General features: G+C 45.2%; 2 protein-coding genes across 2 annotated transcripts in view; one reads left to right on the top strand and one right to left on the bottom strand.

The window, feature by feature from the left end:
- Positions 1-23,769, bottom strand: part of LOC129702081 (uncharacterized) — a 61,715-nt gene extending 37,946 nt beyond the window's left edge. Inside the window, exon 1 of the mRNA XM_055643628.1 lies at positions 21,972-23,769. Coding sequence (XP_055499603.1) covers positions 21,972-22,706 — 735 coding nt within the window. The 5' untranslated portion in view covers positions 22,707-23,769. The remainder of the gene's footprint in view (positions 1-21,971) is intronic.
- The window catches only part of gne (glucosamine (UDP-N-acetyl)-2-epimerase/N-acetylmannosamine kinase), a 76,204-nt gene that overhangs the window by 7,410 nt on the left and 43,794 nt on the right, over positions 1-25,000 (top strand). The window contains exons 2-3 of the mRNA XM_055643617.1: positions 12,419-12,598; positions 15,478-15,929. Coding sequence (XP_055499592.1) covers positions 12,435-12,598; positions 15,478-15,929 — 616 coding nt within the window. The 5' untranslated portion in view covers positions 12,419-12,434. The remainder of the gene's footprint in view (positions 1-12,418; positions 12,599-15,477; positions 15,930-25,000) is intronic.

Below are 25,000 nucleotides of genomic sequence, written 5' to 3'. Positions count from 1 at the left end.
GAGAGTACAGAGGAGATTTACTAGAATGTTGCCTGGGTTTCAACGACTAAGTTACAGAGATAGGTTGAATAAGTTAGGTCTTTATTCTCTGGAGCGCAGAAGGTTAAGGGGGGACCTGATAGAGGTCTTTAAAATGATGAGAGGGATAGACAGAGTTGATGTGGACAACCTTTTCCTTTTGAGAATAGGGAAGATTCAAACAAGAGGACATGACTTCAGAATTAAGGGACAGAAGTTTAGGGGTAATATGAGGGGGAACTTCTTTACTCAGAGAGTGGTAGCGGTGTGGAATGAGCTTCCAGTGGAAGTGGTGGAGGCAGGTTCATTGGTATCATTTTAAAATAAATTGGATAGGCATATGGATGAGAAGGGAATGGAGGGTTATGGTATGAGTGCAGGAAGGTGGGACTGAGGGGAAAAAATTTTTTTTGTTGGGCACGGACTTGTAGGGCCGAGATGGCCTGTTTCCGTGCTGTAATTGTTATATGGTTATATGGTTATATGGTATGTTTTTTCCAACACCCCCAGTAATTGCAATATGGTTTTCAAATCCTCTTGTGACAATGCCATCAATGCTGTACCTGCCTGTTAACATTCAGTGATTTGTGTACATGAATACTCGGGTCCCATTGAATAGCAGCAGCCTTCTCAGGACAACATGGTCTGGTGAAGTTTCAGGTTGACGCCCTTCTTCAGACAGGCAAAATGACTCGCCGTTTAGGTTGCCCGGCGGCACTATAGGTGGTCAATGGCACCCGGGCAACCGTTAATTTCGAGCCTTGCATATCCCTCCAAACCTGTCCTACCCATGTACCTGTCTAACTGTTTCTTAAATGTTGAAATAGTCCCTGCCTCAACTACTCTTCTGGCAGCTTGTTCCATACAGCCACCGCTCTCTGTGTGTGAAAAAATTAACCCTCGGGTTCCTATTAAATCTTTTCCTCTTCACCTTAAACCTATGTCCTCTGGTCCTTGATTCACCTACTCTGGGCAAGAGACTACACCATTGTTTTCTTTGTTACATGAGGGGTCAAACTATGCACAGTATCCAGGTGTGCTCTCACCAACACCCTATTCAATTGCAACAGACCCACCTCTTTTTACACTCCAACCCCTTTGATAAAGACCAGCGACCTCAGACCTGTTCTACCCAAAGATCTTTGGTTCTACCTGCCTGTTAACGTCATGCACAAGAACTCCCCCACCCCTCTGCATTCCACTTATTTACAATGCTATCTGACCCTGTTTCACACTGAATTCATGCAACTCTCATTGCTGGCAATGTATTACTGAGCACTGAGCCAAGTACCGGGTGGGTGCCCCCCCTCAATGTCTGCCTCTGCTTGTGTACTGCCTTATGTCTTCTGTTTTGTCATGTTTACTTTGACTGAGTCTGACTTACTACATGTTTAAGAAAGAACTGCAGATGCTTGAAAATTCGAAGGTAGACAGAAATGCTGGAGAAATTCAGCAGGCAAGGCAGCATCTATGGAAAGAAGGAATAGGCGAAGTTGCGGGTTAAGACCCGAAACTCACCCGCTGAGTTTCTCCAGCATTTTTGTCTACCTCTGATTTCCTACATTGTAATTTCATCAGTTTAACTTCAGACGCAAGTGGCTCTTGAACCACTTTCACTTTAAGATAATAGATTTCCTTTGCCTATCTTGGTTTAGTTTATTGCTGTTGTCATGTGTACTGTACTGAGATAGAGTGTAAAGCTTTTGTTTGCCTGCTACACAGTCAAATTAAATCCAGCCAACTCGAACACAAGTAGTACAAAGAGAAAAATAATGGAGTACAGCATGTCTAAATAGAAACATAGAAACATAGAAATTAGGTGCAGGAGTAGGCCATTCGGCCCTTCAAGCCTGCACCGCCATTCAATATGATCATGGCTGATCATTCAACTCAGTATCCCGTACCTGCCTTCTCTCCATACCCCCTGATCCCCTTAGCCACAAGGGCCACATCTAACTCCCTCTTAAATATAGCCAATGAACTGGCCTCAACTACCCTCTGTGGCAGAGAGTTCCAGAGATTCACCACTCTCTGCGTGAAAAAAAAAGTTCTTCTCATCTCGGTTTTAAAGGATTTCCCCTTTATCCTTAAGCTGTGACCCCTTGTCCTGGACTTCCCTTACATCGGGAACAATCTTCCTGCATCTAGCCTGTCCAACCCCTTAAGAATTGTGTAAGTTTCTATAAGATCCCCTCTCAATCTCCTAAATTCTAGAGAGTATAAACCAAGTCTATCCAGTCTTTCTTCATAAGACAGTCCTGACATCCCAGGAATCAGTCTGGTGAACCGTCTCTGCACTCCCTCTATGGCAATAATGTCCTTCCTCAGATTTGGAGACCAAAACTGTACGCAATACTCCAGGTGTGGTCTCACCAAGACCCTGTACAACTGCAGTAGAACCTCTCTGCTCCTATACTCAAATCCTTTTGCAATGAAAGCTAACATACCATTTGCTTTCTTTACTGCCTGCTGCACCTGCATGCCTACCTTCAATGACTGGTGTACCATGACACCCAGGTCTCGCTGCATCTCCCCCTTTCCCAATCGGCCACCATTTAGATAATAGTCTGCTTTCCCGTTTTTGCCACCAAAATGGATAACCTCACATTTATCCACATTATACTGCATCTGCCAAACATTTGCCCACTCACCCAGCCTATCCAAGTCACCCTGCAGTCTCCTAGCATCCTCCTCACAGCTAACACTGCCCCCCAGCTTAGTGTCATCCGCAAACTTGGAGATATTGCCTTCAATTCCCTCATCCAGATCATTAATATATATTGTAAATAGCTGGGGTCCCAGTACTGAGCCTTGGGGTACCCCACTAGTCACTGCCTGCCATTGTGAAAAGGACCCGTTTACTCCTACTCTTTGCTTCCTGTTTGCCAGCCAGTTCTCTATCCACATCAATACTGAACCCCCAATGCCTTGTGCTTTAAGTTTGTATACTAATCTCTTATGTGGGACCTTGTCGAAAGCCTTTTGGAAGTCCAGATACACCACATCCACTGATTCTCCCCTATCCACGCTACTAGTTACATCCTCAAAAAATTCTATAAGATTCGTCAGACATGATTTACCTTTTGTAAATCCATGCTGACTTTGTCCAATGATTTCACCACTTTCCAAATGTGCTGCTATCCCATCTTTAATAACTGACTCTAGCAGTTTCCCCACTACCGATGTTAGACTAACTGGTCTGTAATTCCCCATTTTCTCTCTCCCTCCCTTCTTAAAAAGTGGGGTTACATTTGCTACCCGCCAATCTTCAGGAACTACTCCAGAATCTAAAGAGTTTTGAAAGATTATTACTAATGCATCCACTATTTCTGGAGCTACTTCCTTAAGTACTCTGGGATGCAGCCTATCTGGCCCTGGGGATTTATCGGCCTTTAGTCCATTCAATTTACCCAACACCACTTCCCGGCTAACCTGGATTTCACTCAATTTCTCCAACTCCTTTGACCCGCGGTCCCCTGCTATTTCCTGCAAATTATTTATGTCTTCCTTAGTGAAGACGGAACCAAAGTAGTTATTCAATTGGTCCGCCATATCCTTGTTCCCCATGATCAACTCACCTGTTTCTGACTGCAAGGGACCTACATTTGTTTGAACTAATCTTTCTTTTCACATATCTATAAAAACTTTTGCAGTCAGTTTTTATGTTCCCTGCCAGTTTTCTTTCATAATCTATTTTTCCTTTCCTAATTAAGCCCTTTGTCCTCCTCTGCTGGTCTTTGAATTTCTCCCAGTCCTCCGGTATGCTGCTTTTTCTGGCTAATTTGTACGCATCATCCTTCGCTTTGATACTATCCCTGATTTCCCTTGTTATCCATGGATGTACTACCTTCCCTGATTTATTCTTTTGCCAAACTGGGATGAACAATTTTTGTAGTTCATCCATGCAGTCTTTAAATGTCTTCCATTGCATATCCACCGTCAACCCTTTTAGAATTAATTGCCAGTCAATCTTGGCCAATTCACGTCTCATACCCTCAAAGTTACCTTTCTTTAAGTTCAGAACCATTGTTTCTGAATTAACAATGTCACTCTCCATCCTAATGAAGAACTCAACCATATTATGGTCACTCTTGCCCAAGGGGGCACGTACAACAAGATTGCTAACTAACCCTTCCTCATTACTCAATACCCAGTCTAAAATAGCCTGCTCTCTCGTTGGTTCCTCTACATGTTGATTTAGATAACTATCCCGCATACATTCCAAGAAATCCTCTTCCTCAGCACCCCTGCCAATTTGATTCACCCAATCTATATGTAGATTGAAGTCACCCATTATAACCGTTTTGCCTTTGTCGCACGCATTTCTAATTTCCTGTTTGATACCATCTCCAACTTCACTACTACTGTTAGGTGGCCTGTACACAACACCCACCAGCGTTTTCTGCCCCTGTTACAATTCTGCAGAACTCTTTAAAAAAAATCTCACCTCAATCTTATATGCTGCAGGAGGAGAATCTCCATATTTAGAAACATAGAAAAGAGGTGCAGGATGAGGCCATTCGGCCCTTCGAGCCAGCACCGCCATTCATTGTGATCATGGCTGTCAATAACCTGTGCATGCCTTCTCCCCATATCCCTTGATTCCACTAGCCCCTGGAGCTCTATCTAACTCTCTCTTAAATCCATCCAGTGATTTGTCCTCCACTGCCCTCTGTGGCAGGGAATTCCACAAATTCACAACTCTCTGGGTGAAAAAGTTTTTTCTCACCTCAGTCTTAAATGGCCTCCCCTTTATTCTAGGACTGGCCCCTGGTTCTGGACTTGCCCAACATTGGGAACATTTTTCCTGCATCTAGCTTGTCCAGTCCTTTTATAATTGTATATATTTCTATAAGACCCCCCCCCCCCCCCCCCTCCCTCAGCCTAGTCTATTCAATCTTTCCTCATACGACAGTTCCGCCATCCCAGGGATCAATCTCGTGATTCTACGCTGCACTGCCTCAATCACAAGGATGTCCTTCCTGAAATTAGGAGACCAAAACTGTACACAATACTCCAGATGCGGTCTAACCAGAGCCCTATACAACTTCAGAAGAACCTCTTTACTCCTCTACTGAAATCCTCTTGTTATAAAGGCCAACATTAGCTTTCTTCCCTGCATGCTGTACCTGCACACCAACTTTCAGTACAAGGACACCCAGGTCTCGCTGCACCTCCCCCTTAACTAACCTAACCCAATTGAGATAATAATCTGCCCCCTTGTTTTTGCCACCAAAGTGGATAACCTCACATTTATCTATATTATGCCACGCATCTGCCCACTCACTCAACCTGTCCAGGTCACACTGCAACCTCCTAACATCCTCTTCACAGTTCACACTGACACCCAGCTTTGTGTCATCCGCAAACTTGCTAGTTTTGCTCCTAATTCCCTCTTCCAAATCATTATGGCAAACAGTTGCAGCCCCAACACCGAGCCTTGTGGCACTCCACTCGCCATTGCCTGCCATTCTGAAAAGGTCCCATTCACTCCTACTCTTTGCTTCCTGTCTGCCAACCAATTTTATAACCATGTCAACACCCTACCCCCTGACCATGTCAACACCCTACCCCCAATACCATGTTCTCTAATTTTAGCCACCAGTTCCCTCGTCCAAATCATTAATATATATTGTAAATAGCTGGGGTCCCAGCACTGAGCCTTGTGGTACCCCACTAGTCACTGCCTGCCATTGTGAAAATGATCCGTTTACTCCTACTCTTTGCTTCCTGTCTGCCAGCCAGTTCTCTATCCACATCAATACTGAACCCCCAATACCATGTGCTTTAAGTTTGTATATACTAATCTCTTATGTGGGACCTTGTCGAAAGCCTTCTGAAAGTCCAGATATACCACATCCACTGGGTCTCCCTTATCCACTCTACTAGTTACATCCTCAAAAATTATTTCATAAATCCATGCTGACTTTGTCCAATGATTTCACCACTTTCCAAATGTGCTGCTATCCCATCTTTAATAACTGATTCTAGCAGTTTCCCCACTACCGATGTTAGACTAAATGGTCTGTAATTCCCCGTTTTCTCTCTCCCTCCCGTTTTAAAAAGTGGGGTTACATTAGCTACCCTCCAATCCTCAGGAACTACTCCAGAATCTAAAGAGTTTTGAAAAATTATCACTAATGCATCCACTATTTCTGCAGCTACTTCCTTAAGTACTCTGGGATGTAGCCTATCTGGCCCGGGGGATTTATAGGCCTTTAATTCATTCAATTTACCCAACACCCTTCCCGGCTAACCTGGATTTCACTCAGTTCCTCCATCTCATTTGACCCCGGTCCCCTGCTATTTCCGGCAAATTATTTATTACTTCCTTAGTGAAGACAGAACCAAAGTAGTTATTCAATTGGTCTGCCATGTCCGTGTTCCCCATGATCAATTCACCTGTTTCTGACTGCAAGGGACCTCCATTTGTTCTAACTAATCTTTTTCTCTTCACATATCTATAAAAACTTTTGCAGTCAGTTTTTAAGTTCCCTGCCAGTTTTCTTTCATAATCTATTTTCCCTTTCCAAATTAAGCCCTTTGTCCTCCTCTGCTGGACTCTGAATTTCTCCCAGTCCTCTGGCAGGCTGCTTTTTCTGGCTAATTTCTTTTGATACTATCCCTGATTTCCCTTGTTATCCACAGATGCACTACCTTCCCTGATTTATTCTTTTGCCAAACTGGGATGAACAACTGTTGTAGCTCATCCATGCAGTCTTTAAATGCCTTCCATTGCATATCCACCGTCAACCCTTTAAGAATCAATTGCCAGTCTATCTTGGCCAATTCACATCTCATACCTTCAAAGTTACCTTTCTTTAAGTTCAGGACCCTTATTTCTGAATTAACAATGTCACTCTCCATCCTAATGAAGAACTCAACCATATTATAGTCACTCTTGCTCAAGGGGCCACGCACAACAAGACTGCTAACTAACCCTTCCTCATTACTCAATACCCAGTCTAGAATAGCTTGCTCTCTCGTTGGTCCATCTACATGTTGGTTTAGAAAACTATCCTGCATACATTCCAAGAAATCCTCTTCCTCAGCACCCTTGCCAATTTGATTCACCCAATCTATATGTAGATTGAAGTCACCCATTATAACTGTTTTACTTTGTTGCGTGCATTTCTAATTTCCTGTTTGATGCCATCCCCAACTCCACTACTACTGTTAGTTGGCCTGTACACAACTCCCACTAGAGTTTTCTGCCCCTTAGTGTTTCGCAGCTCTACCCATATCGATTCTACATCCTCCAAGCTAATGTCCTTCCTTCCTATTGCGTTAATCTCCTCTCTAACCAGCAACACTACCCCACCTCATTTTCCTTTCTCTCTATCCCTCCTGAATATGGAATATCCCTGGATGTTCAGCTCCCAGACTTGGTCACCCTGGAGCCATGTCTCCGTGATCCCAACTATATCATAATCATTAATAGCTATCTGCACATTCAACTCATCCACCTTATTACGAATGCTCCTTGCATTGAGACACAAAGCCTTCAGGCTTGTTTTTACAACACTCTTACCTCTTATACAATTATGTTGAAAAGTGGCCCTTTTTGATTTTTGCCCTAGATTTGTCTGCCTGCCACTTTTACTTTTCACCTTGCTACCTATTGCTTCTACACTCATTTTACACCCCTCTGTCTCTACGCTCACACATTTAAGAAACCCTTTCCCTTTAACTCCATCCTCGACTATCCCATTTGACACCCCTTCCCCCTTATTCAGTTTAAAACCACCCTGTAGCAGTGGCAAACCTGCCTGCCAGAATGCTGGTCTCCCACCCAGATGCAATCCATCCCTTTTGTACAATTCCCCCTTACTCCAAAACAGATCCCAGATATCTAAGAATCTAAATCCCTGCCCCCGTGCACCAGTTCCTCAGCCACACATTCAGGTCCCATAGCTCCCTGTTCCTGCTCTCGCCAGCACGAGGAACTGGAAGCAAACCAGAGATAACAACCCTGGAGGTCCGAGCTCTCTGAAGTCACGCTGCAGAATATTCATCCCCTTCTTTCCGACATCGTTTGTGCCGACATGCACTACCATTTCCGGTTGTTCACCTTCGCCCTTGAGGATTTTCTGCACACTGTCCGTGACATCCTGGATCCTGGCACCAGGAAGGCAGCACACCATCCTCGAATCCCATCCGTTGCCTCAGAAACCCCTGTCCGTACCTCTCACAATGGAGTCTCCCACTACAATGGATTTGCCTGACGTTGGCCTCTTTGGTTTTGGCTAAACAGCTCTTTTTGCTTTGCAAGCCAGTCTGCCGCTCGGTGTGATAACATCTTCTGTGCCGACAGCTTCAAAGTGGGTGAACCTGTTCACAAGAGGTACAACACCCGGGGACGTTTGCATTCCATACTTCCCTCCCTTGCTCACTGTCACTCATCTTCTCTCTTCCAGTACCTTAGGTGTAACAATCTTACTGTAGGACGTCGAGGAATGACTCAGTTTCTCGGACGAACCTGAGGTCATCCACTTGCTTCTCCATTCCCCAACACGGTCCTTCAGGAGCTGTACCTGGATGCACTTCTCACATTTGTAGCAGCCAGAGGCACCAACAGTGTCTTTGACCTCCCACATACTGCAAGCATCACACTGAATCATCTTGCCTGACATCTCCTGCTTTCGTCTCTCCCTCTCCAAAGACTCTCGAGCCAAAGACTTACACGGCCCCTCACTCACTGCCGCTCGCTAAGAGCCGTCTTGATTATATTGACTGATAAATTGCCTAATTTACCTATTTACAAACCAAATTCCTCAGTTTTCAACTGTTTCTCCCCCCCCCCCCTGACTCACTTCTCTCCTCCCACTTGGGCTAGAACCAATCAGTGTTTTCTCCTGCTTATCTTTGTTTTGAACCCTTGCTTGCGTGTAGCAGCCAGTACTGAAGGAAATATTGATTAATTGGAGCTTTGTTAAGGTCTAATTCCCTTGCCTTTGTGCCCATTGCTTCAATGCATGGTCCAAAATTTATTTTAGTTTGGAGATGTAGCCTATAAACGGGCCCTTTGGCCCACGGGGTCTGCGCCGACCAGCAATCACCCCGTACACTAGCACTATGGTATACACTAGGGACAATTTACAATTTTTACCAAAGCAAATCTGCCTTTGTATGTGGCATATGGGAGGAAACCGAAGCACCCGGTGAAAACCCATGCGGTCATGGGGAGAACGTACAAACTCCATACAGACAGCACCTGTCACCAGGATCAAACCTGGGTTTCTGACACTGTAAGGCAACAACTCTACCACTGCGCTACCGTGCCATCTCATATGTGCAGCTCCAAGATCCTAATGCTTTTCTAGCTATTGCACTTCCTCCATATTCCAGTGCCTCCGAGGTTGACCTCCCATTTCCCATCGTTCCTGTACACATTAACAATGGTGGCATTGATCTAGCTGGCGATGTTAACCCAAATCATCATCTGTCCCATCCACAGATTGTCACAGAGCTGTACAGCACGGACACAGGCCCTTCGGCCCACCATGTCCATTCCAACTGAGTTGGCATTTTGGACTAGTTCTATTACCTCCATTTGGCTCGTATCCTTCCAAACCTTCAACCCAAGTATCTGCCTAAATGGCTTTTAAAAGTCATAATTGTATCTACTTCAATAGCTTCTCCATGCAACTTATTCCAGAACAGGTTTTGAGGGATATGGGTAGCAATGTTACAAAATTTTAAGATTTTAAAAATCAAGTCTGCAATTTATCCCATCAGATAAAGCATAAAAAGAAGATTAATTTGACACCTAATTCAATTTCATATCTTCAGTATTAAAAAGGTATGGCCATTTTCATTCTCGGAAATTAGCATCTTGTTCCCTATTGCTTTTCCATTGACTTAACACAAAAGCTGTGATCAAGGACAGTCAAAAGCCCATAACTTTCTTAAACATTAAGAGAACTGAATGAAATATTCAGTTATTATAGATTGAAGCATTCTGAAACAAATATGAAACAATCTTACTTGGATGACCTGAAATTAAAGCATATAATTAGTTAGTTACCCAATTGTAGCTAATTACATAATTCAATTACTAGATCTAAACATCTATCCATTTCTTAAGAAAATATTAACATTTTTAAATAGCCTAAGTGTCCAAATAACATACACACAAGAATTCACAATAAAACATGATTTTTAAATCTCATTGTCATGGATTTATAGGCCAAATGGAAGAAATTTAATTTTTAATACCTGTAAATTAATGGCCATTTAAATCATCTTGTGAGTTGGATTTTCTGGAACGCGATCATTTGGAACGTTGAGGTTGCGGTGAATTTAAACCCCATATCGGCAGGAAAAATACTGCCAGTTCGTATGGGGGGAAAAATCACCGTTTCGCAATGTAAAATGTGAATTAAAGGCATCTTAAGGAGCACTTTTATACATAAAATAAACGGCTTTCCTTTACCTGTCCCGTACGTGAAATCCGTCCCCGTTATTGACGTTGACGGCTTTAGAAACTGATTTTTAAATTACTCCAGCGCTGAACTTGTCGGGCGATTTTATATATATATATATATATATATATATTTTTTTTAATCTGAACGGCCGTCGGAACAATTCTTCAGCAAAAGCTTGCATTCCGAGAAAATATAATCCAGGACAGGTAGGAGAAAACCACATTTTAACCCCGCCCCCCCTCAAAGGCGCCAAAATCGCGCACACGGCCAGTGGCAGAACTGTAGCGCCGCTGAAGACTTTTGTAACATACCTAATATGGGCCAAATGCGTGCAAATGGCTCTCTAACCATCTGGGGCTGGGGCATCTTTGTCAACATGGATGAGTTGGGCAGAAGGGCCTGTTTCCATGCTGTGTGATTATGACTGATGTTAGAGATGGTCAAGTAGGTTTATCAGACGTGATCACGCTGGCTGTTCTCAGTTGCCACCTCTGCATTCTGTTCATTTTCTTCCTGATTATTATCTCCATTCAGGACAGATCAGTAGATTAGCAGATATTAAGGGAGTCAAGAAACTAGTACAAGGAAGTGGTCCAGTGATCTTATTGAAAAGCCAGGCAGACGAGAGGACATGTGCTGCTGTGCTGAAGCCCACACCACCTTGTGTAAGACCATCACTGCTCGATCATTGCTCATACCCCTCAGCTCCTGTTTGCTTCATTGAAACCAATCCAAATGAGTTTGGGTGCATTTGTGATCTGTCTCCATGGTGTTCAGGATGTTCACGGGCAGAGAATTCCGAAAGCTTGAGTTAAATCATGTTTGTCACATGCATTGGGACTTGCCCAACAGCCTGACCAGTAGCGCAACAAATAAATACACAATAAACTTTCAGTTATACCAGGTAACCAGCCCTCTGAGAGGAAATCATCCTGGATCTCGGCGTTATCTGTTGTGCTGCTGCAAATAAGAATTTCATTGTTCCCTTCTGGGACATCTCTATACTTATAAAACTCTGATCATGGATATGTATTTATTTTTTGTGTGTTTGTGTGTAATCACATCTTTGCGAAAGAAACGACGCGATAACGGTAAAATTATTACATATTCCAGATGTTTTTTCCTGTGGAGTCCAAAATCGCCTTATCTGAACATTTCAGGCTTTATTTTTCAAGTTATTACTGAAAATGTTTAAAAATCTGACAAAACTTTGAATTTAAAAACCACTGCCTTTAGCTGATGACGTCACAATGGGTCTGCTCCATCTTCCCTTCTTCCACGTGCTGCGAGTGACGTCATCCCCCCCCCAGTTATTCAAAAGACTCGGCTGGCTCGCTCAGCTCTTCGGCTGGCTCGCTTGGCTCCTCTGCCTCTGTCCTCTGCCCCCTGCACCCTGCACCCTCCACCCTCTCCGGGCGGGGGATGGGGTAAAAAGAGCAAATGAATAATATTAATATAATATGAAGGGGGGTGGTTAGTGTGTGTGTGGTGGGGGGGGTTAGTGTGTATGTGATGCCGCAGGCCGCACCCCCCGATGGGTCCTACGGTCTAGTATGACAATAAAGCACTTGATTCTCGACTTGAAATGGACGCCTATTGTTTTGGTATCATGGCGGCTGGTCTGTACTCGGATGTAGGAAGCATCCTCCACCGATGGTCCACTCAAACACATAAAGTTGCTTGTGCTTCAATATCTCTGCAGACTGTTTCACGTCAGGACCCTGCAGACTGATCCAACAATAATAGTTCTCCAAAGTTCCAATTTATATTCTTAATGAGCGCCATGATAACTAGATCTGTCTTTGTGAACTGTAATTGTTGATGTAAGGTACAGAACCTAACCATGATTCACCTTCTCTCTGCAGGTGTTTGTAGGTAGTGGAAGCCGGTGTTAATCCCTTTAGACGTGCTATTTATTCCACTGACATAGTCAGAAACGGATCCGATTCATATTCACTTTTGTTGATTTTCAGGAATTGTTCCAAAATCATGGAGAAAGACAAGAACAAGAGGAAGCTGCGGATCTGTGTAGCAACGTGCAACCGGGCAGATTATTCTAAGCTTGCCCCCATCATGTTTGGTATCAAGGAGCAATCTGATGGCTTTGACCTCAAAGTTGTTGTTTTAGGATCTCATTTAATTGACGACTATGGGTGAGTATGAATATGCGCATTTTGTGTCAAAACTTAACCTATACACCTGATGAAAACAAAGCCGTACTGGCTTCTAACGGTAGTCACAAGGAAGTGCAGATGCTGGAATCCTGCAAAGAACACAAGTGCTGGGGTCAAGGAGGATCTGTAGAGGACTATCCATCTCTTGTGTTATACGCTGGCGTCAAAGTTTTTTCTCAGTCTTAAATGACCTCCCTTTTATTCTAAGACTGGCCCCTGGTTCTGGACTCGCCCAACATTGGGACCATTTTTCCTGCATCTAGCTTGTCCAGTTCTTTTATAATTATATATGTTTCTATAAGATATCCCCTCATCCTTCTAAACTCCAGTGAATACAAGCCTAGTCTTTTCAATCTTTCCTCATATGACATTCCGCCATCCCAGGGATCAATCTCGTGAACCTACGCTGCACTGCCTCAATCACAAGGATGTCCTTCCTCAAATTAGGAGTCCAAAACTGTACACAATACTCCAGATGTGGTCTCAACAGAGCCCTATACAACTGCAGAAGAACATCTATACTCCTGTACTGAAATCCACTTGTTATAAAGGCCAACATTCCATTAGCTTTCTTCACTGCCTGCGGTACCTGTAAGCCAACTTTCAGTGACCGGTGTACAAGAACGCCCAGGTCTCGCTGCACCTCCCCCTTACCTAGTCAAAGTCAAAGTATCCTTTATTGTCATTCAGACCTTTCGGTCTGAACAAAATGTTGTTGTCTTGCAGGCATACATATAATAAAATAACAAAACACACAATAAACACAAATTTACCATCCACCACAGTGAGTTCACCAGACACCTCCTCACTGTGATGGAAGGCATCCTTCCCTCCTTGCTCTCCCTCTGCGCTGAATGATCCAGGCCTACGATGTTGTGACCCCACCGGGTGATGGTAAGTAAGTGCCGCGGCTCAACCGTGCTCGGCGAACGGGCCGGTTCAAACTCCGCGACCCGGGGTGGTCGAAGCTAAGCTAACCGCATTGAGATAATAATCTGCCTCCTTGTTTTTGCGGCCGAAGTGGATAACCTCACATTTATCTATATTATACTGCATCTGCCCACTCACTCAACCTGCCCAGGTCACCCTGCAACCTCCTAACATCCTCTTCACAGTTCACACTGCCACCCAGCTTTGTGTCATCCGCAAACTTGCTAGTGTTGCTCCTAATTCCCTCTTCCAAATCATTAATATATATATATGGTAAACAGTTGCGGCCCCAACACCGAGCCTTGCGGCACTCCACTCGCTACTGCCTGCCATTCCGAAAAGGACCCGTTCACTCCTACTTCCGGTCTGCCAACCAATTTTCTATCCATGTCAATACCCTACCCAACCCCTAATATCACGTGCTCTAATTTTAGTCACCAGTCTCCCGTGCGGGATCTTATCAAAGGCTTTCTGAAAGTCTAGATACACTACACCCACTGGCACCCCTTCGTCCATTTCACATCCTCAAAATATCCAGAAGATTAGTCAAGCATGATTTCCTTTTCATGAATCCATGTTGACTTGGGCTAATCCTTTTACTGCTATCCAAATGCTCCATTATTACCTCTTTAATAATTGACTCCAGCATCTTTCCCACCACCGAAGTCAGGCTAGTTGGTGCTATGTCAAACAGCCCCAACGAGAGCCTCTTGTTTAGGCCACTGAGTTTCACTGGAATCCAAAGTTAGTTAGAAGTGAGTCAATGTAAGTGCCAGAGAGGGTGTTGAACTTGCAGCAGAGCCAGAACTCACACCTCAGTCTTTGCACACAAGTTCAACACAGCAAGGAAACGGACAGAACTTGCCATTCATTGAATTCTTCTTAGAGTGATACAGTGTGGAAACAGGCCCTTCGGCTCAACTTGCCCACACTGACCAACATGTCCCATCTACACTACAGTCGTTGAGTGATACAGTGTGGAAACAGACCCTTTGGCCCAACTTGCCCACACCGACCAACATATCCCATCTACACTCGTCCCACCTGCCTGCATTTGGCCCATATCCCTCCAAACCAGTCCTATCCATGTACCATGTCGGGGAGACTAAGCGGAGGTTGGGCGATCGTTTCGCCGAACCCCTCCGCTCAGTCCGCAATAACCTACCTGAACTCCCGGTGGCTCAGCACTTCAACTCCCCCTCCCATTCCCAATCCGACCTCTCTGTCCTGGGTCTCCTCCATTGCCAGAGTGAGCAACACCGGAAATTGGAGGAACAGCACCTCATTTTCCGCCTGGGTTGCATGAACATTGAATTCTCCCAGTTTTGCTAGCCCTTGCTGTCTCCTCCCCTTCCTTAACCCTCGAGCTGTCTCCTCCCATCCCCCCACCCTCGGGCTCCTCCTCCTCCCTTTTTCCTTCCTTCTCCCCGCCACTCACCATCAGTCTGAAGAAGGGTTTCGGCCCGAAACGTTGCCTATTTCCTTCACTCCATAGATGCTTCTGCACCCGCTGAGTTTCTCCAGCATTTTTGTGTACCTTCGATCTTCCAGCATCTGCAGTTCCTGCTTGAACACTTTGTCTATCCATGTACCTGTCTAATTGTTTCTTAAACGTTGTGATAGTACCTGCCTCAACTACCTCCTCTGGCAGCTTGTGTGAAAAAGTGACCCCTCAGTTTCCTATTAAATCTTTCCCCCTTGACCTTAAACCCATGTCCTCTGGTTCTTGATTCCACTACTCTGGGAAAGAGCCTCTGTAGCCCTTCCAGCTGAAGTATCCATTCACTTGTACTTATTCCAAATTAATGTACAGTGAATACAAAGTGCAGGAGGAACTCGGTGGGTCAGACAGCATCTGTGGAAGGAAGAAATAGGTGACGTTTCAGGTCTACCCGATCTAATTGTCTGGTGTATTCCTCTTCTTGCAGGAACACGTACCGTATGATTGAACAGGATGACTTTGACATTAACACCAGGCTGCACACGATCGTGCGGGGTGAGGATGAGGCGGCCATGGTGGAGTCAGTGGGCCTAGCTCTCGTCAAGCTGCCTGACGTGTTGAACCGCTTGCAGCCAGATGTGATGATTGTTCACGGGGACAGGTTTGATGCTTTAGCTGTCGCCACCTCGGCTGCCTTGATGAATATTCGCATCTTGCACATCGAGGGGGGCGAGGTGAGTGGGACCATCGACGACTCGATTCGCCACGCCATCACCAAGCTGGCGCACTACCACGTGTGCTGCACCCGCAGTGCCGAGCAACACCTCATCGCCATGTGTGAGGAACACGACCGCATCCTGCTCTCTGGCTGCCCCTCCTACGACAAGCTGCTCTCCGCACACTCCAAGGATTACATGGGCATCCTGCAAACCTGGCTGTGTGAGTACTGACCATCACAGCCCTCTCCCTCAGAGGATTGCTGTAATTCGTCTTCCCACAATGCTGATTAGCTATAACACGGTCGATGAATTAGGGATCATAGACACAAGGTGCTGGAGTAACTCAGTAGGTCGAGCATTATTCTGGAGGAAAGGTATAGGTAATGTTTTGGGTCGAGACTCATTATCAGACCCACTGAGTTACTCCAGCACTTTGTGTCTATCTTTGCATCTGCAGTTCCTTCCTACACGCACTGTATTACAAGGACCTAATTGGTTACAACATGATTTTCATCGCAAACTAGAGAATCGCTTCAAAGCTACTTTGGAACTTGGCAAGCTGAGAACAGAAACTTGTGGTGACCAAACCTGTTCCTCTCTTGCCTGCTCACAGGGATCAGACACCTGTTCAAACTGACTGTTTACCCACTTAAACAAAGTAACAACGCCTTTCAGCTCGCGGCAATAAAAATAAACACGGTTAATAGATATGCCTTTTATTTTTGAAAATCCTGTGGGGAAAAATAACTATTTTCACATGCGTGTTGGACCCCCCGCATTTTCCCACGGACCCCAATCCCCATGGACACTAATCCCCATTTCCCCCCCCCCCCCACCCACGGACACAATTGTTTTGATAACAAAATCTTCTATAACGCACGGTTTCACCAGAAAGCGACTATCGCCTTGTAGCAGAACTACCTGTACTTGTTTTTCACCAAATCTTGCGTTCTACACACTCTTCCCAAAGCCTGAAATGTAAGTGGCTTTTTTCATCTGAATATTTAAATGTCCAACTATCAGGGAGCATCAGTGTAAATGTCTGCCTTAATGAGTGCAAATACATTATTTGTACAGGCATCCCTCCAAGACACAATACCATTAAGGATATTAAATACACTTTTAAGCGCAACATTTGATGAAGCAACCTTCATTGTTATCAGGGCCGGATTTAGATGAAGCCAAGCCCTAAGCTGTTCCCCTTGTGAGGCCTCTCCTAATCCCCCACCCCCACGACTAGAGGATGATGGTCCACCAGATTGACACTGATTTGCAGCCGAGCATGGCCAATGAGATAAGGGGCTGGAAAGCTGCGCTGATTTATTTATTTATTTATTCATTGCCAGAGCTAGTGTCCAGCTATCGGCTTAAAACACTATTATTCTGAAATGGAGGGCAAGGAAAATTACTGAAGGGTTGTTTAGAGACTACAGTGCGGTGTGACAGCATATGTAAGAAAGGCCTATGACAGTCAAAAATATTATACACCTTGCAGGGCTCTCACTTAATTTTTTTTTCTCTCTGTTGTCAACCGAGCAACCTAGGCAGCTTTAAGTTGTCAAATGACAGTTTAGGTCATCATTTAAGACGGCTTGCATGACGCGTGCAATAATGTGCTCGGACGAAGTGCATAATTACCAGTTTGAATTATGCTCAATTAAGCATTCACATATTATTTATGCTTAAATAAAGTCACAAACTAAACATGATATGTAGCACAATGACATGTAGCAAAATTATAATACAGTATCTCAACTCTACACATTGCAATGAATGCAATTTCTATTATTTCTTTCCACTTCCAAACAAAATTGTGGTTCGATTATTCAGCGTATTATCAACCTCGGTGAGACCAAGCGCAGCCTTGGTGATCACTTCGCACAACACCTCCACTCAGTTCACAATAACCAACCTGATCTCCCGGTGGCTCAACACTTCAACTCCCCTTTCCATTCCGAATCCGACCTTTCTGTCCTGGGCCTCCTCCATGGCCAGAGTGAGGCCCACCGCATATTGGAGGAGCAGCACCACATATTTGCTTGGGTAGTTTACACCCCAGCGGTATGCACATTGGCTTCTCTAATAGTAAGATTAAACGAGAACTTACCAGTTTGAAGTTTGAGCTTTATTTTATGAGGAGTTACGATGAGGGATTACGTGAGGAGCCCGTCAGCCCGCATGCGCGTCAACCTTCAAAGCAGCGGTGTGGAGTCACAGACAACAAACATTGACCTGAGAATAGAAAGATTCAAGAAACTAGAACTACCAGCTGATTTTTATGAGGAGGTGTTGGGAGCGGAGGGCGCGTAATCCCTCATCGTAACTCCTTATAAAATAAAGATCAAACTTCAAACTGGTAAGTTCTCGTTTAACCTTACTATTTTACTTCGGAGTCATGTGAGTGACTACGTGAAGATTTTAAAGCTCTGTGACTCCATGCCGTGGAACAAATCCATGCGTCACACAGTGTAAGAATGGACAAAAAAACTGTTCAGTCATGACATAATGATCAAATTGACAATTTAATGTACAAAAGAAAAACAACAACAATAGTCACCTCTCTACCCGAGAGGGACTATGAACCTGAACTTAAAACTGAGTTCGCAAACACGCTAGGTCTGGCTAAGGATTTATTATAAAATGTCTGAAACGTGCGTGCTGAGGACCATCCTGCAACCGATAAAATCTGGTCTAGCGGGACATCCATGATCCTCGCTGCGGAAGTAGCTGCAGTCCTGATGGAATGAGATTTCAACATTTTAGTATCAACCCCAGCATCTGTCAGAACCTGTTTCAGCCGCCTGGAAATGGTCTGAGCTGAGACCCTCTTATGTGGTTTCTTGTGGCTGACCAATAATGCTAACTCAGACCCCCTAAGCCCCTTGGTGACTTTGATGTATTGCTGGAGGTGAGCAAGTACACATAATTTGGGACCCAAAGAGTATGCCATGAACTGTAATTTGAGACCCGAGGTACCTGGTCTACTCTGTTTGATAGGGCCGTACACAAAAAAAGGTGATACCACTGGTAGAGGTGAGCATCCTGTCTAGACGGAGCTTCTGCAAGGACTGGACCCGTTGAGCTGACACAAAAGTCATGAGCATGGCCACCTCGTACGTAAGCCGGAGTAGAGACAGGGATGTTGCTGGAGACCATGAGCGAAGTTAGGACCACCCCTACATCCCAAATTTCAGTGTATCTGGGCCTAGGAGGGTTCGAATTGAAGACACCCTTCATGAACCTTGACACTAAAGGGTGAGACCCCACATACTGGTGTTCTGAACTCGGCAGCAAGTATGACGACAGCGCACTTCTGGCACAATTTAGAGCACTGTAGCTTAATTTCTCATCAAAATGCAATTTCTAGAGGAACTTCAAAACATCCGTAATGTGCGCTGCGTCATACGAGATATCGGACTGCGCACAGAACACTTCCCATTTCCTTATGTATGAGGCATATTGTTTTTGGGTACTATTTCTCCAGGCCGCTGTTAGCACATCCACCGTACGATCAGCTAGTCCCAGTCCGAGGAGACCTGGGTGTCATGGTACACCAGTCATTAAAAGTAGGCATGCAGGTACAGCAGGCAGTGAAGAAAGCGAATCGTATGTTAGCATTCATAGCAAAAGTATTTGAGTATAGGAGCAGGGAGGTTCTACTGCAGTTGTACGGGGTCTTGGTGAGACCACACCTGGAGTATTGCATACAGTTTTGGTCTCCTGATCTGAGGAAAGACATTCTTGCCATAGAGGGAGTACAGAGAAGGTTCACCAGACTGATTCCTGGGATGTCAGGACTTTCATATGAAGAAAGACTGGTAGACTCGGTTTGTACTCGCTAGAATTTAGAAGATTGAGGGGGGGATCTTATAGAAATTACAAAATTCTTAAGGGGTTGGACAGGCTAGATGCAGGAAGATTGTTCCCAATGTTGGTGAAGTCCAGAACAAGGGGTCATAGTTTAAGGATAAGGGGGAAATCTTTTAGGACCGAGATGAGGAAAACCTTTTTCACACAGAGAGTGGTGAATCTCTGGAATTCTCTGCCGCAGAAGGTAGTTGAGGCCAGTTCATTGGCTATATTTAAGAGGGAGTTAGATGTGGCCCTTGTGGCTAAAGGGATCAGGGGGTATGGAAAGAAGGCAGGAACAGGATACTGAGTTGGATGATCAGCCATGATCATATTGAATGGCCTACTCCTGCACCTATTTTCTATGTTTCTATGAAAGGACTACCAGAATGCCAGAGGCAGAGTCCTGCTGAATTTTTTGCAGACATCGACTGACAAGACATAGAAAAACAATCCACCCCAATGTAGCAAGAACACCTCTACCACTACTGCCCCAGGGTCTGGTTCCCATGCAACATACTTCGGTAACTGATGATTTAATCCTGAAGCGAACAAATCCATATCTAGGTGTTCCATACCTAGAAACAATATCCTTAAACACTCTATGATTCAACACTCATTCTGTGTTGTCATTGAATTTACGTGACCTGGTGTCCGCCACTGTGTTGAACCTACCTGGGAGGTAGGTAGCTGAAACCCAAATATTTCTAATAATGCACCAGTGCCAAATGAGGTTAGCCAATTTATCACAGGATACTGACTTTATTCCGCCCATGTGATTGATGTGGTGACCATGCAGTGGTGTTATCTATTTGTAATTGAACATGCAGATGGTGCATGTTCCCACAATAAGCCTTCAGACCATAGAGGGCTGCGAGGAACTCCAAATAGTTAACACCGTGCACCTGTAGAAAAGATAGCTCATGCACATTCCATCTGCCACCGCAGCTAGACACGGTGTCAGTGGCACCCCATCCCAGAGCACTGGCATCGGTCTGTAAAATAACAGAATTTCTTTTGATCAAAATAATGCCAGAACAATGCTAAATATTGTCTTTCCACCACTGCAGCTCGGCAATAGCTACTGCCGGTAATTGCATAGCCCTGTCAAAGTGGCCCGAATTATGTTTGAGTGCCTGCACCTTTGCTCTTTGTAATTGCTGATAATGCAAAGGTCCATATTTAGCTGCTGGAAAGGCAGCCACCAATTTCCCAATTAAGCTGGCCACTTGCCGAATTGAAGGCAGTTGCTGCGTGATGTTGATTGCAGGCTTCTATGAACTTCAATCTCTTGCCCGCAGGCAAAGTCACAGACAGGTGATTGGAGTTAATAGTAAATCCCAAATCATCCATGACTCTGGATGGTGTCAACCTGGATTTTACTGGATGAATTAGGAACCCCAACTGCTCAAACACGTTTGGTGGCTGAGACTGCCGAAATAGCCAATTCCAGAGTTTTCCCTACAATGAGGATATCACCCAAATAAGCCATTACTATGTGTTTCTGCGCTCGTAAAAGAGCAAGAGCAGTTTTCAATATTTTAGTGAATAACCTGGGAGCTGAGGTTAAACAATTAGGCAACACTTTAAACTGCCATGGCTGCCCCATCCAGTTAAATTTCAGGTATTTCCTGTGATCCTTGTGAACAGGCACCGAATAGTAAGCATCCTTAAGATCGATGGATGCCATGTAACATCCCTTGGAAATCAATTGTTTGGCAGTAACAAAGCTTTCCATTTTGAAATGTTTGTACTGCACAAAGGTGTTAAGTTTGGTCAAGTCCAAGATGATGCGGCACCCCCCATTCTTCTTTTGCCTGGTAAATATGTTGGATACGAATTGGTGAGGTTCATGGCTAGTTTTTTCAATTACCTTTTTGCCCATAATGTCTCAATTTCAGCTAGAACTTCAAAACCATCCTGTTTTGAACGAACAAAGGTACGGTTTGGGGCATGCTGCGTGGGTGGCAGTGAGCCAGCAAACTCAATTTGGAACCCTTCTATACTGCTCAGTATGAACAAGTCAGAAGTTATCCACGACCATTCATGCAAAAAGAAACGTAACCTACCACCGACATGCGATAGACCCACACCCAGTATGTTACATTGCGAACCAGACCCACCTACCTCCGTGATTGTTGGTGGAGTCTGGATATTTATTTCCTTCCCTGATGTTTGGGGATTTGAGGTGCTGGGTTGAGGTGCTGGGAATCTTGGATGTCGGCCGGTTTGGGCCATGTCCTAAAAAAGACTGCTGGCCGTTTTATTCGGTCTTCGAGCTGAAGGTGTTTCCCGCAGACATTCTAGTGCAGGTCGAGGCAAACGAGTGCTGGCGTTGAAACGACGACTGTCTGCTTGCTGGTGGAGCGCCAATTAGCCCCACAGCCTACGACTCGTCGTCCAGGTTCTTCACCTGCCTGGACAGGTCTTCTCCAAACAGTAAATTGGGCGGCTGCACATTACTGGACTTGCACAACCCTGCAAACGTGGGGTTGAGAACAGGACGAATGGCATTCTTGCGAAAGCAATTAATTTCAAAGAATGCATTGCACAACAATGCCATTGCGTCCCGTTGAGACTCGGATAACATGCTGCCGTCCACAGACCTGGCGAATGCTGTCAACCCCGACACCAGTAGATTCAGGATATGCTGTGGCTTGACCTCTTGGATCTTGATGCCGCCACCAATGTAGCTCCAAATGGAGCTGTTCACCGCCGGTACCTTGAGGGAGGAGTGGTTTCTGGGCGCGTGGTACCTCATGGCTGCCTCCATCATCACCTGCTCTTGAAGCTGGTGGGAAGCGAAGTAATTTATGTTGGCCGCCAACTCGTCCAGCAGCTCCCCAACCAGCGACGGCATCGCGAACTTGCAGACCATGGTTGGCACCTCCGCTTCTCGCGGGTCCCATATCGAACGTTCCCCCCGCATCTCAGTGCAATGCGAGTCCGCCCAGGACTGGTAGTCTACGCTCACATCCTCAGATGGGGAGACATAATGCAACCGTGCACCAGGCGCTGCTGCGGGCCCCCGAGACCTGCTCTGACAAGACTCCCAACTGAGGAGCATACGTTGGAGCATCTTCTCCATAAGATGCTCTACTCGGGAAAGGCATCCGACAACGCTCCCCTCTGGAGGAGGCGAACTCATCCGAGTCAACCGAGTTGCACTTGGCTTTCCCAACCCGCGGGGTAGCCACAGTGCTCTCCATGGGCACCAAGCCCGAAGGCGCTGGCTGTACAGTCAGCAACCGCGATGGTGAAACGGACTGCCGCCCACTGACCGCACTCCCTGCGGTCTTCCTTCCGAAGCGGTTCTCCCTGCAGCCCGTTGAGACTTCACCCTCGCCTTATCCATACTGGTCCGTTCTTGAAGCTGCAACAAGAACCGAAGACAAAACGACCGCAAACTAAGTTCAAGAACTTACCTGCAGATCTTTTAAAACTTACCGCTGGTGGAACGACGCGCAAATCAGGCAATCAGAGCACCACGCGTTTGATATAATGATGCGCATGCGGGCTGACAGGCTCTTCAGGTAGTCACTCACGTGACTCCGAAATAAAATTTCAGGTAGTCCTTGCTTTCTCCCTCCTTCCCCTCCCATTCGCAGCTCTCCCACAGCCTACTGTCTCCGCCTCTTCCTTTCTTTTTCGTGTGTCTCCCCCGACATCAATCTGAAGAAGGATCTCGACCCGAAACGTCGTCTATTCCATCGCTCCATAGATGCTGCTTTACCCGCTGATTTTCTCCAGCTTTTTTGTCTACCAATGGGATCCCACCACTGGCCACATCATCCCATCTCCCCTCCTGTTGGTTTTCCGCAGAGACCACTCCCTCCATAACTCCCTGGTCAATTCGTCCCTTCTCACCCAAACCACTCCCTCTCCTGGCATTTTCCCTTGCAACCGCAGGAAATGCTACACTTGTCGCTTTACCTCCCCCCTTGACAAGTACGCAAGCAGTCTTTCCAGGTGCAGCAGAGGGTCACCTGCACCTCCTCCAACCTCATCTATTGCATCCACTGCTCTAGGTGTCAGCTGCTCTACATCGGTGAGACCAAGCGTAAGCTTGGCGATCGCTTCACCCAAACACCTCCGCTCGGTGCACAATAACCAACCTGATCTCCCGGTGGCTCAGCACTTCAACTCCCCCTCCCATTCCAAATCCAACCTTTCTGTCCTGGGCCTCTTCCATGGCCAGAGTGAGGCCCACCGTAAATTAGAGGAGCAGCACCTCTTCCTTTCTTCTTCCCGTTCCCCCACCCTCATATCAGTGTGAAGATATGAGGGTGGGGGGGGGGGGGGGGGGGTGGACGTGAAATGGCAGAGGTTTGCATTGGGGAGCACTTTGGGTCCAGTGATCACAATACCATTAGTTTCAATATAATTATGGAGAGGGTCAGAACTGGACCTATGGTTGAGATTTTTGATTGGAGAAAGGCTAACTTTGATGAGATGCAAAATGATTTAAAAGGAGTGAATTGGGACATTTTGTTTTATGGGAAGGATGTAGAAGAGAAATGGAGGACATTTAAAGGGGAAATTTTAAGAATACAGAATCTTTATGTCCCTGTTCGGTTGAAAGGAAATAGTAAAAATTGGAAAGAGCCCTGGTTTTCAAGGGAAATTGGACACTTGGTTCGGAAAAAGAGAGAGATCTACAATAATTATAGGCAGCATGGAGTGAATGAGGTGCTTGAGATACTATGAGATTCAAAGAAAAAGAAGTACTGACACCTTTGAAAAATATAAAAGTGGATAAGTCTCCAGGTCCTGACAGGTTATTCCCTAGGACATTGAGGGAATTCAGTGTAGAAATAGCAGGGGCTATGACAGAAATATTTCAAATGTCATTTGAAACGGTAATAGTGCCCGAGGATTGGCGTACTGCGCATGTTGTTCCATTGTTTAAAAAGGGTTCTAAGAGTAAACCTAGCAATTATAGACCTGTTAGTTTGACTTCAGTGGTGGGCAAATTAATGGAAAAGATACTTAGAGATAATATATATATATATATATATATAACAGGGTCTGATTAGGAACAGTCAACATGGATTTGTGCCTGGAAGGTCATGTTTGACCAATCTTGAATTTTTTGAAGATGTTACTAGGGAAATTGATGAGGGTAAAGCAGTGGATGTTGTCTATATGGACTTTAGTAAGGCCTTTGACACAGTTCCTCATGGAAGGTTGGTTAAGAAGGTTCAATTGTTGGGTATAAATGCAGGAGTAGCAAGATGGATTCAACAGTGGCTGAATGGGAGATGCCAGAGAGTAATGGTGGATGGCTGTTTGTCAGGTTGGAGGCAGGTGACTAGTGGGGTGCCTCGGGTATCTGTGTTGGGTCCACTGCTGTTTGTCATGTACATCAATGATCTGGATGAAGGTGTGGTAAATTGGATTAGTAAGTATGCAGATGATACTAAGATAGGTGGTGTGTGGATA

The sequence above is a fragment of the Leucoraja erinacea genome, chromosome 1 (assembly GCF_028641065.1).
Source record: "Leucoraja erinacea ecotype New England chromosome 1, Leri_hhj_1, whole genome shotgun sequence".
NCBI classification, from domain to species: Eukaryota; Metazoa; Chordata; class Chondrichthyes; order Rajiformes; family Rajidae; genus Leucoraja; species Leucoraja erinaceus.
The sequence above is the reverse complement of the archived record's forward strand: the minus strand, read 5'-3'. Positions and strand labels throughout refer to the sequence as shown.